Source organism: Ursus maritimus, unplaced genomic scaffold (genome assembly GCF_017311325.1).
Source record: "Ursus maritimus isolate PB19 unplaced genomic scaffold, ASM1731132v1 scaffold_17, whole genome shotgun sequence".
NCBI classification, from domain to species: Eukaryota; Metazoa; Chordata; class Mammalia; order Carnivora; family Ursidae; genus Ursus; species Ursus maritimus.
The window spans coordinates 59,572,118-59,582,735 of NW_024424119.1; the positions used below are offsets into that span (position 1 = coordinate 59,572,118).

The 10,618-nt window shown below is 57.7% G+C and overlaps 1 protein-coding gene and 1 long non-coding RNA gene across 2 annotated transcripts in view; one reads left to right on the forward strand and one right to left on the reverse strand.

Moving 5' to 3' along the window:
• Positions 1-299: 299 nt before the first annotated feature.
• On the reverse strand, positions 300-3,808 carry EDF1 (endothelial differentiation related factor 1). Its single transcript, XM_040632224.1, has 5 exons — positions 3,617-3,808; positions 2,059-2,110; positions 1,551-1,711; positions 1,122-1,215; positions 300-535 (listed from the first exon to the last, which is right to left on the reverse strand). The coding sequence occupies exons 1-5, from the start codon at positions 3,692-3,694 to the stop codon at positions 474-476; spliced, it is 447 nt and encodes a 148-aa protein (XP_040488158.1). The 5' UTR covers positions 3,695-3,808; the 3' UTR covers positions 300-473.
• A 6,488-nt stretch (positions 3,809-10,296) lies between these two features.
• Positions 10,297-10,618, forward strand: part of LOC121103130 — a 2,344-nt gene continuing 2,022 nt past the window's right edge. The window contains exon 1 of the long non-coding RNA XR_005835303.1: positions 10,297-10,319. This is a non-coding gene — a long non-coding RNA (uncharacterized LOC121103130). The remainder of the gene's footprint in view (positions 10,320-10,618) is intronic.

A 10,618-nucleotide genomic window follows, 5' to 3' on the forward strand; every position in this document is an offset into this window, starting at 1 on the left:
CCCATGAACTGTGCCAGCAGACAGTGACGAGGAAGCCGCACTGCAGAGTGACCGTCACGGTCCCTCAGGCACCCACCCAACCCCGTGGCATGTGAAAACCAGAGGCGCGCTAGGGGCGTGGCAGACCGCGCTGGACAGCAACGACTCTCCACCAGCAGGAAGGGCAACAACCGTTTATTGGCTTCTCTAAAAGCCGGACTGGAGACGGCATCGGCGGTCCCACTCACAGCTCCCCGGGGAGCCACCCCAAGACCGGGCAGACACCGGGGATAGGAAGGAAAAAAAATCAGGAGAAGCAATACTTTCCAAGGTTTTGTTTGTTTGACAGCAGGTATGGGTAGAGGGGGTTCCTGGGCAGGGCTCACGCCCTGCGTTCCGCTCGGCCACGTGAAGAGACCCACGCTGGCGCTGGTGGTCAAGGAGAACCAGCCAGACGAGATCAGCCGGAACGCACTGATTTCGAGGCTTTGTGTTCATTTCGCCCTTGGCCCCTTCTCAATCGGCTTCCCGATATCCTTCCCCCGGAGCTTGAGGCCTGAAAGAGCCATTGGCCCACTCACCGCCACAGTGGCCACTCTGGGACCCAAGAAGCAGCAGAGTGCCACGGTGCCCCCACCCACCAGCCCCAAGGTGGCAGCAGTGCCCACACTACCCTTTGAGCACCAGCCCCCTTCCTCCACAGGGAGGAGTGGCAGGGAGAGCAGGGAGGCTGAGGACCGCCCCCCCCAGTCCTGGCTGGGCTCACCCCACTGTCTGTGCACCTGCTAACCTTCCAGGGTAGAGGGCAGCTGTCCCCTCCCAGAACTAGGGCTCCAGTGCTCTGGGAGCTCCACGTGCTGGGTGCCACACTGACACCAGGGGAGGACACCAATGCCTGAACAGGAGGGCCACGGAGCCCTCTGTCCATGGGCTTGGAGGGCGCAGGCCACCAACCAAGCGGGGTTAGAGGACATGTGAGAGCCAGGGTGGGGGAGCGGACGACACTCAGACAATGCACTCAGGAGTTTCTTAAGGGTCTGGAGAATTCCGCAGCCTCGGGGGCCTTCCTGTGCTCGGTAGCTGCCCTACACCCAGTCAGGGAGCAGCAGCGGAGACCCCATAAAGAACCAGAGGACACTCACCAATAGCTCTCTCAATTTTGCCCAGAACCTGGTTATTAGGAATGGCCCGTCCACTCTCGTAGTCTGCGATGACCTGCGGCTTTTCATTGATTTTCTAAAGAGATGTATTTTGTGCACGACAGTTCAATAAGAAGAGACCCCCAAACTAGCACACAGCCAAGGGAGTCACCAACAAGCAGCACATGCTGGGACAACACGTGGGCCAAGGGCCTTACTACGTAGCAGCCCTCGGAGGCTCTGGGGTCTATGCATGAAGGAGGCCACGCTGCACTCAAGAGGAAGTGACGGCTGGCCTGATACGGCTTCCCCAGAGAATGCCAGGGTCAAGGGCACCCAGAAGCCTCCCCAAGCTGAGCGGCAGCGCCTTCTGAACACGGACCTCCCACCTGCCCGACCGCAGCCTGGGAGGAAGGGACCCGCCATGCTCACCGTCGCCAAGTCCTTCTGAGTCAGCCCCTTGCTCTGCCGGCCCTGCTGGATCACCTTGCCCACCTCCAGGGTCACGCGGTCATGGTGCAGCTCCTCAGTCTCCCGGTCCAGCTTGGCCGTGTTCTTGGTGATCGAATGCTGCTTGTTCTGGCCAGCGGCCCCTGGACCGGGACGAGGCAAGAGCACAGCACAGGGTTTGCCACGAACCCAAAAGAAAGCCATTTCAGAACGGGAACCAGGCCCAACAGGCACCCTGTGCCAGGGTGACCTGGGAACCCAGGCATCCAAAACACAGGGAACCCCAAAGGCTTAAGAACAGGGGGTACCGAATCTTCTGGTCAGTTCCCTCCTGACTACACGCAGCAGGGATGTTCCCCTAAGATCCCAGCCTGGCTCCAGCTGCTGGCAGCCGTCCCGACACCCCCGGGGACACAGCGGGTGTGCCGACGCCTGTGGCAGCCAGAACCTGACAGCGCACTCCTGTTTCATGTGAAGCACAACTACTTACATTTCTTGGAAGTCTCCACGTCCTCTCCTCGTCTCTGAGCTGCTAAGATGGCCTAGAAAACACGGACACAGTTTTTGGTCAAAATCAGATCTGGCAGAGTCTGCAGACACCAGTATAGACTGCTGTCAGCCGGTCAGGACGCAGCGAATGTCCAGGGCCTCTGCAGCCCAGGCAGCCTGGCCCGGAGCTCATACCCGGAAGCTCTGTCCAAGACTGACGAGCAAGGCCGGGTTTAAAACCCAAGCTCAGTAACAAAACCCTCTGCCATCAAATACCCAGGCAGGTGTCCACGAGGCGCTACTAAGGAAAACCCAGCCCGCTTCTGTGCTGCTGAGAAACCCAGGCTGTCGACAGATCTACTCGTGCACAAACAGGAAGGAATGCCCAGCTCCGCCTGCGTCAGCCTTCCTGGGCGAATCTGACTGCTAACACAAGAGGGGGTGCATCGCAGAGAGCCATGCCCCACGCCCCCAACATCACCAACAACACCGATTCCCTGTGACCTCCACCTGCCAACGTTAGTGAGATGTATCTCTTGATAATTCTAACGCCTCAGAGAAGTGACTGGGGCTGAGCTACGGGTGCTGTGTGCAGAGACGCTTTCTACATGTGTTCACATGACTCCTAGCTTGTGCCTGTTAAGTTTCCTTGAGGGGGAAAAAAAGGACAGTGAATTTGGTTCTGACCCCGCAAGTGAGCAGCTGAGGGCAGGTCAGTGAATGCCAATCGCTGGGGCTGCAGCTAGTCCTGGCCCAGACCCGGCAGGCAGGTGCAGGCCCAAGGCCGCCTGAGTGTGGAAACTTAGCAGGGATTGTCACTAACCCGCCCCTCCACACTTACATTGGACTCACAAGTTAATTTTGGATAGATTAACCAAGCTAGAAACCTTCTGCCCCTCTCAGGGCATGTCACCTACACTCCAACGACCCAGAAGCAGAATCCACCTGTGCCCTGGGTCTCTAGGCCACCTCGGCACAGGGACTGCCTCCACCCCCTATCTGCACCCCAGGCCCTGCCGAGGTCCTCCCCCTCAACCCCCCCTGGGCCCCTGCTCACCCCATTCCCACTGTCACTGGCCACAAGTCCACCCTGTCCCCATTCAGAGCCTCTAGGACCTGGTGCCTTACCTGAGCCTCCCGACCAGGCCTGTATCCCTGGCCCCAAACACTGCTGGACCCTTCCACACCCATCCCGGCCCAGCCGGTCCACGGCCCCACCACTTTACTCCCCCGGCCTCCCATCACCCCGACCGGTCCTCCCATATCCTGCGCCGACCCCTCCTTCTCCCTGGCCCCTGGCCCTTTCCCCCATCCTACCTCTGCCGCACACTGTCTCCACCCGGCCATTTTCTTTGCCCTGGTCTCCTGTCTCCCACCCCTGGCGCCATGCCCTCACCCAGGCCCCTGGCTGGTCCCCCGGCCCCGGCCCCCCCCAGCCCCAGCTCCAGTCCCCACCTCGGACCCCGACCCCGCCCCGCCCCCAGTCCCCGTTCGCATCCCCCGCCCCGCCCCGCGTCCCCCGGCCGCCCCTGAGGCCCGAGGCCCGCACGGCGCCGCACCTGCTTGGACTTGGCCTGGGCGGCCGTGGGGCCCTTCTTGCGCAGCACCGTCACCGTGTCCCAGTCGCTCTCGGCCATGGCGGGCAGGCAGGTCCGACGGTCCGTCCGGCGGCTCCGCGGCAGCTGCTCGAGACCCGGCGACGCGACGTCCCCTCGTCGCTCGGCCGCTTCCGGCGCCGGCCGCCGGCCCGCCCCCGCCTCCCCATTGGCCGGCAGCCCGGGAGGGCGGGCACTTCCCGCGGCTCCGGGCCAATCCGCGCCCGGCTCGTCCCGGCGAACGGCGGGCGGCGCGCGACGTGGGGCGAGAGACGTCGGGGCCTTGCGCGGCTCGGGCGCCGAGGGGGCCCCGCGGGGAGCCGGCGGGGGAGCGGGGAGTGCGGCGCTGGAGCAGGGGCCCTCGGTGGAGGGGCGGTGGGGAGGGGCGTGGGGGGGCGCAGCGGCGACAAGGGGAGCGCCAGCAGGGGGGAAGGAGACGGGGAACCCCAGGAGGAGGGGTGCGGTGGGAGGGGCTGCGTGCTTGGGGAAGGGCGCCGGGGACGGGACCCCCGGAGCCCCGGGCCCCGTGCTGGCTGGCGGAACCGCGCCGTTGGCCGCGGGGTCGGTGCGGCGCCTTCCCGGTCACGTGCGGAAGGCGCTGCGGGGGAGCTTTTCTGGACTCGGACTGTTTCTGTTTGCTGCCCTGCACGCGACCTGAAGTTCCGTGTCTCCGCAGTCGTGGTCACGTGCTGCAAAGATGTTGGGGGCGAGGGTGGGTGCGGTTCGGTGGGGCCTCCAGCATTCGCAGTTTGGGGAAGGGCTCTTTAAGAAAAAAAATGTAAAATGGTAAGAATAAGGTTGGTTACAACAGCTAATGTCATAGTTTGTATAGTGTTAAATATGTGTGCTTTATCGTACAATGCGGTAATAGTCTACGGTTTATGGTAATATAGAAAGAAAAGTCAGTGCATCTTTAAAAACTGACAAACGCTACAAGCATCACAACATTTGGGAAAAATCAACATTTGTGTGAATTAACGCGCGCGTCTCCTTGATGCTGCTGCTGGCGTGTTTGCCCGTATTCTCCTTGAGTGCCACATCATGACTTTGCAGAATTGTTTTACGAAGAAACAGAACGACTGTTCAGACATTTCCCTAGGGCGTTTGATAGACTCCGGATCTGACTGTTGGTACTGGTGTTGGTTTGGGTCACACTCGGGGCTTTGCAGAGATGCTCCAGCAGGTTTGTGCAGCGCAAACACAGGCACTCTGATCAGTGCAATCCCCATCCAAAAAGGAAAAAGGTATATGGTATATTAAGTTGCATATGCTGCGTTATGAAACCGTTTATCAGAGGACACAACTTTTACTTTATCCAGCTGTTGGGGAGAACCAAGTCCTCCGCTCCCAATTTGCAGACTCCTTTCTGGTGGATACCACAAGTGTTGTTTCTTCACTTCCACATGCTTACGCTGTGCGGCTGGGTAATTGGCAGCCATAGAAGACCCACCCACCCTAGGAAAGGCAGCAAGACTGAGCATCATTTAAAAATCCCATAAACCCCAGCTAAGTGCATCCTAACTCAAGGTTGCCTTACTGGGGTCCCAAAAGCTCTTGTGGTCACTCCAGTGGGCGCCACAAAGAGGGGTGAAGGTACAGCCCACCTGGAAAGAGGCAGCAGTCTCAACCAATTGTGGTTAAAATAAGGCCACGAATCTCACCGACATTTGGCCGTGTGAACCCACTGCTGGCATCTCGGCAAGAGACGTTCCGTCAGCTCCGTGGTGTTGCAACTGGTCTGGTTGGCTCAGACCCAGAGAACGGTTGTCTAGACCTCTGTGTCCTCTGTCCGGGCAGGTGTCTGCCATCTAGCCTTGGTCAGGAGTCCAGGCCTGAGGCTGCAAAGACCTGGTAGCCTCTGTCCTTGTGGTACTCTTTCCGGCCAGGACGCGGGTGACACAGGCGTCTGCGCCTCCCCCAACACCTGCACTCACCCGTGCACACCCTGTCCTGGCTGCGGTTGCTTCCCATTTCCTCAGCGTCCAGGGGCAGGTAGCATGGGGCAAGTGTGGAGCCGCAGCAGGTGTCACAGAGGAGCTGCTCTCGGAGGCCTGGTACGCCATTCGTACTCCCTCCAGAGGCGCCACGCCGTCGTCACTGTAGCGATTCCGCGTCGTGTAAGGTACTGTCACCGTCACCCAGTTACCTTCGTACCTGGAGAAGAAAAAACAATTCTAAAGCCTTCCGAAAGACACAAACCCGGCGATTTCTGTGTTTCTAAAATAAAGGTTAAATATTGTAACCCTAATGAAAAACTAGCCTTAAATGTTACCAACTAAAAACTGTCTGGTAAAATCTAATAAACGTGAGTCTCGTACCTCGCGAAGGAGGGACTGTTCGCGGTTACGGCAGCAGACAGGTGTTTCCGCGATTCCACCTCCCGGCAGTCCAGCCTTTGTGGGAGCCCTTCCCCTCTAAAACATTTATTTTACTGTGGTAAAATACACTTAACGTAAAATTACTGTCTTCACCATTTTTGAGCATTAAGTTGTTTTAGATACACTTGTGCTGTCACGAAACCGTCCCCATCTGCCATTGCCGTGACTTGATGTTGTAGAATGGAAACTCTGTCCCCTTCACTAACTTCCCACCCTGGCCGCTGCCAAGCCCTTGGCAACCACCATTCTACCTTCTGCAATTTCAGCTCGTCTAGGGACCTCCAGTGAGTGGAATCCTGTGGTATCTGCCCTGTTGTGACCGGCTCTCAGCAGTGTCTTGAGGCTCATAGGTCTTACAGCAGGTGTCAGACCCTCCTTCCTTTTATGGGTGAATATGATTCCATTGCATGGACATTCCGAGTTCTGTTCATCCGTCCAGCCACACGCGGGCTGCTTCCCCCATGAGCTCTTACGAATAGGGGTAGAATTTCATGATGTGGCTTTCTCACCCCTATCATCTGCCCAGCACTTTGGGACCTCTAAGTTTAGAAAACAGCGCCCTTCAGTTTGGGGATATTTTCTTGTGCTATTTCTTGGATAACGTCTTCCCCTCTCGTCGGCTTCCACTTCCAGGAACCCCCCGTCGTTAAGATGTTAGAGTCCGTCACTGAGACTCTAATGTTCTTGTTTCTATTTTTAAATTCCTTTTCAGGGGGGCCTGGGCGGCTCAGTCACTGAAGTGTCTGCCTTCTGCTTAGGTCATGATCCCAGGGTCCTGAGATTGAGCCCGAATCAGGCTCCCTGCTCAGTGGGGAGTCTGCTTCTCCCTCTACCCCTGCCCCCCGCCCTGCTCTTGCACTCCCTCTCTCTCTCAAATAAATAAATAAAATCTTAAAAAAAAAAAAAAAAGATGGGTGCCTGGATGGCTCAGGTCATGATCCCAGTGTCCTGGGATAAAGTCCCGCATCAGGCTCCCTGCTCAGCAGAGAGCCTGCTTCTCCCTCTGCCCCTCCCCCCTGCTTGTGCGCGCGCACGCTCTCTCTCTCTCAAATAAAATATTTTAAAAATATAAAAATAGGCATAAAAAAAGAGAAAGTGAGAGAGACCGCATCAGTGCAGTGACAGTGATTGAGTTACCTTCCAGATGCTGAGATGTCTAAAAGCCATGAGGATTGGCTTTGGTCACACACAGATATGGACCGAACCACAATTTCTAGAATGCAGTGGAAGTGGAATTTTTAGGACTCCCTACCAAATGTATCCTGCTTAAATTTGTCCCTAATCTGTGGCTCAGAGTAAAAGGAAATTACCAAAATTAAGGTTAATAAAGAGTTCTTTGACCAACAATGAGCAAAAATAGATGGGCAAATACGACAGGGCTGTGTACTCAAATGACAAGGAGAAATAGATTGATCGCGACAAAATCATTGTCACGTTTGCAGACATTGAGCCTTAAAAACAGAGACTGGGCTATCATTTCGTTCATTACTGTGAAAACCTTATATGTTGGTATAAGTATTCCCTTGTTTTTTTAAAAAAATACAACAAAGTAAAGAAAGTTTAATCCATCATTTTTTCCTTTTTTGTATTTTTTACTGAATGTATTTCCTTTCTTTTTTCTTTTTTTTAAACCGGCACAATTGTGCACGTGAAGTTCAGACAAAGAACATTTATACCGCCTTGCTTTCTGGCCACTGTAGTCCCTGAATATGCCTTGTGCTGTGGAGGAGGGGGACTTGGAAGGACCCGTCCATCTAGCCGTCAGTGAGGACTGGAAAGGCCCGTGTGTGGCGGAAGGCAGGGCTGTCACCCTGGGAGGGAGCACGGACAACTGGACTGGGCACTGGGGAGCAACTCCCTTCAGCCCCCATCAGCTTCAGAAGTAGGACCACTGAGGGTCGCCTGGGTGGCTCAGTTGTTAAGCGTCAGCCTTCGGCTCGGGGCATGATCCCAGAGTCCTGGGATCCAGCCCCTCATCGGGCTCCCTGCTCCGCTGGGAGCCTCCTTCTCCCTCTCCCACTCCCCCTGCTTGTGTTCCCTCTCTCCCTGGCTGTCTCTCTCTCTGTCAAATAAATAAATAAAATCTTAAAAAAAAAAGAAAAAAGAAGTAGGACCACCGAGATCAAGCCGGGGACAGGGCATCAGCGGATGGTCCCTGGGAGAGAAGGTAGGCCAGCGGGCTGGAGGGGGTGAGGGCTGATGGGTGTGGCCTGGAGTCTGGGGAAGCAAGGAGGGACGGTGGACAGGTGGTAGGACCAGGGTTGGAGGTCCCAGCTGGGCTGAAGAATGGTGGGGTCCTGGACCAGGGTTAAAGCCAACCAGGTGGGAGGCCCACAGCAGAGGGCAGCAGTGGTGGGCCCAGCAGAGCCTGCCGTGGCAGGGTGGAGGAGAGACCCTTGGAGAGCCACTTGGAGCCTCCCAGACACGGGGCTGTGGACCTTGGCCAGGCGATCAGCTTGGCGGGTCCGAGTGTGAGCAAAGCCACCGCACGGTTTGCGGGTTTGAGAGCAAAGTCCCTGCAGAGAGCAGGTGAGCGGCGCCTTCGGGGCCCGGCCAGCAGTTCCGGCTGAGGCCAGCAGATGGCGAGCGCGGACTGGTTGCTGCGCCTGTGTGGGAGGGGGTGAGGAGGGCGTGGAGGGCAACCAGGGCTGCGTGGAGGGCAACCAGGGCTACGAGGGCGGCCAGGAGAAGGGCAGTGGGGTCTGGCTCCAAAGGCGGCCCTTGGGACCTGAGCTCTCTGCCCAGCCGTTAGTTACCCGATCATGCCTTCATCTATCCAACAAGAACAAGCAGGAACTGAACCCCGAATGAGGCCAAAAGGACCACTGACACCTGGAGACTCACATCTGGGGGAGGAGAAACTCACAAACTGATTGTAGTCACATGGGGTGAGGGGAAGGGGAACCCTCTTAACACAAGGCCACCAGGAGAGAGACTCCTCTTTATCTGGAAACCTTAAGACCTGCAGAGGGCCCAGGCAGGTGCCAAGTACCTGAGAGAGGCAGGGAGCTTGTCCAGGTGAGGGCCTGGCTGGTGCAAAGGCCCCGGGGCCAGGCCTGCCTGGTGAGCAGAGGCTAGGAATGGCCAGGGCAGCCTGGGCATTTTTTTTTAAGCTAATCTCTACGCCCAACATGGGTCTCAAACTCACAACCCCAAGATCAAGAAGCCAGCCAGGTACCCCCAGCCTGGGCGTGTTAAATTCTGTGCATGAGGCCGTCACCTGGGCCTTTGGCTCTGGGGTATGGTATGGCATTTGTGTTCTGAGGTTGGCTGAAGGGAGGTGGGTGTTGAATAGAGCAGCAAATCTGTGTTTGCTTCTGGGTGAGGGAGTCTGGGGTGATCTTTGCTTTCTTCTTGTACTTTTCTGTGTTTTCCAGAGTTTGGGAAGTGAGCTTCTGTTGCTTAAAACACAAATGTTTTTCAAGCAGTGGTATCATCAGGTGGGGTGGCGTATAGTGAACATGTCCCTTCCTCTTCCCTCCTCACCGATTTTGTTACTTTCTGTGCATCTCCCCAAGTCTACAGAGAGTACAAAGGGGCACAGAGACAGTCATCCTGCCAACAGAGGACGCTGCGTCCTGCACGTGTTGGTCACCACCAAGCCTTCTTCTCCACCAGAGGAGCTCAGCATGGCTCACACCGCTGGGGGCCAGCTCCGTGCTGGCCCTTCAAGACGGGGGTCCTGGCTTCCTCCTGCCTGCAGTTCGGGGACGCCCCCAGGACGAGCCTGTCCCAGCATTGGCTGCTGACAAGTCAGCCACAGGGCCTCACCACCCTGTTTCTTCTTTTTGAGGGGGTTGCCCTGCGGGAGGGGCCGCCGTGGCTGTGCACTTTGTGGGGGCGGGGGGAGCCCCTCCTGGCTGGCCTTCTGGAAAGGCGTCGTCAGATGACTGCACAGTGAGAGCGAAACCAGCTTCCTTCCAAAGCTGCCGCCCCGGGCTCATCTTCACACGTCTGGGAAATGAGCCGAGGAGAAGGCCCGGCTGTTAGGGCGGGAGCCAGGGTGTGTGGGGTGAGGGAGTCCATCCTTGCAGGGCTGGTTCTGCCAAGCAGGGGTCCCTCCTCTGGGGACAGAACTGGGCACATGAGGGCCATCCTGTGTCCGGGGTCCTTCGGGGGGGGCGGGGAGGGTCAGTCTTCCTGCCTCGGGCTCCATGTGACAGCTGCTGTCTGTTCTCGCAAAGGCCTGAGTGAGGAAAGGACATGAGATGAGGGCCTCTGAGGGGTGCGACCGTGCCCCGTTGGGAGAGGAAGCACAGCTGGCGTTCAGAAGCGTCTCTGGGGCACAGGTGATGCCATGGGAAGGGGAAACGGAAGGGGTGGGGTGGGCTGCCTACCCTTGAGAGCCATCGGGCCATCAGGCAGAGTGGGTGTAGGAGTCCACAGGCCCAGTGGGCAGCTGGTGGGCCCTCCTGGGTCCGCAGCAGCAGGACCCCAATGTGCAGCCAGACCCATGCCTCTCTCTGGGGGGCGCTGAGGCCCGGGACAGCAGCCCTCTGCTGCCTCCAAGACCCCAGCCTTCGGCGAGCAGTGGAAGCATGATGTGGGCCCTCCCGGGTCTGACTGGGGCTGCCCCAGCCCCCCCCCC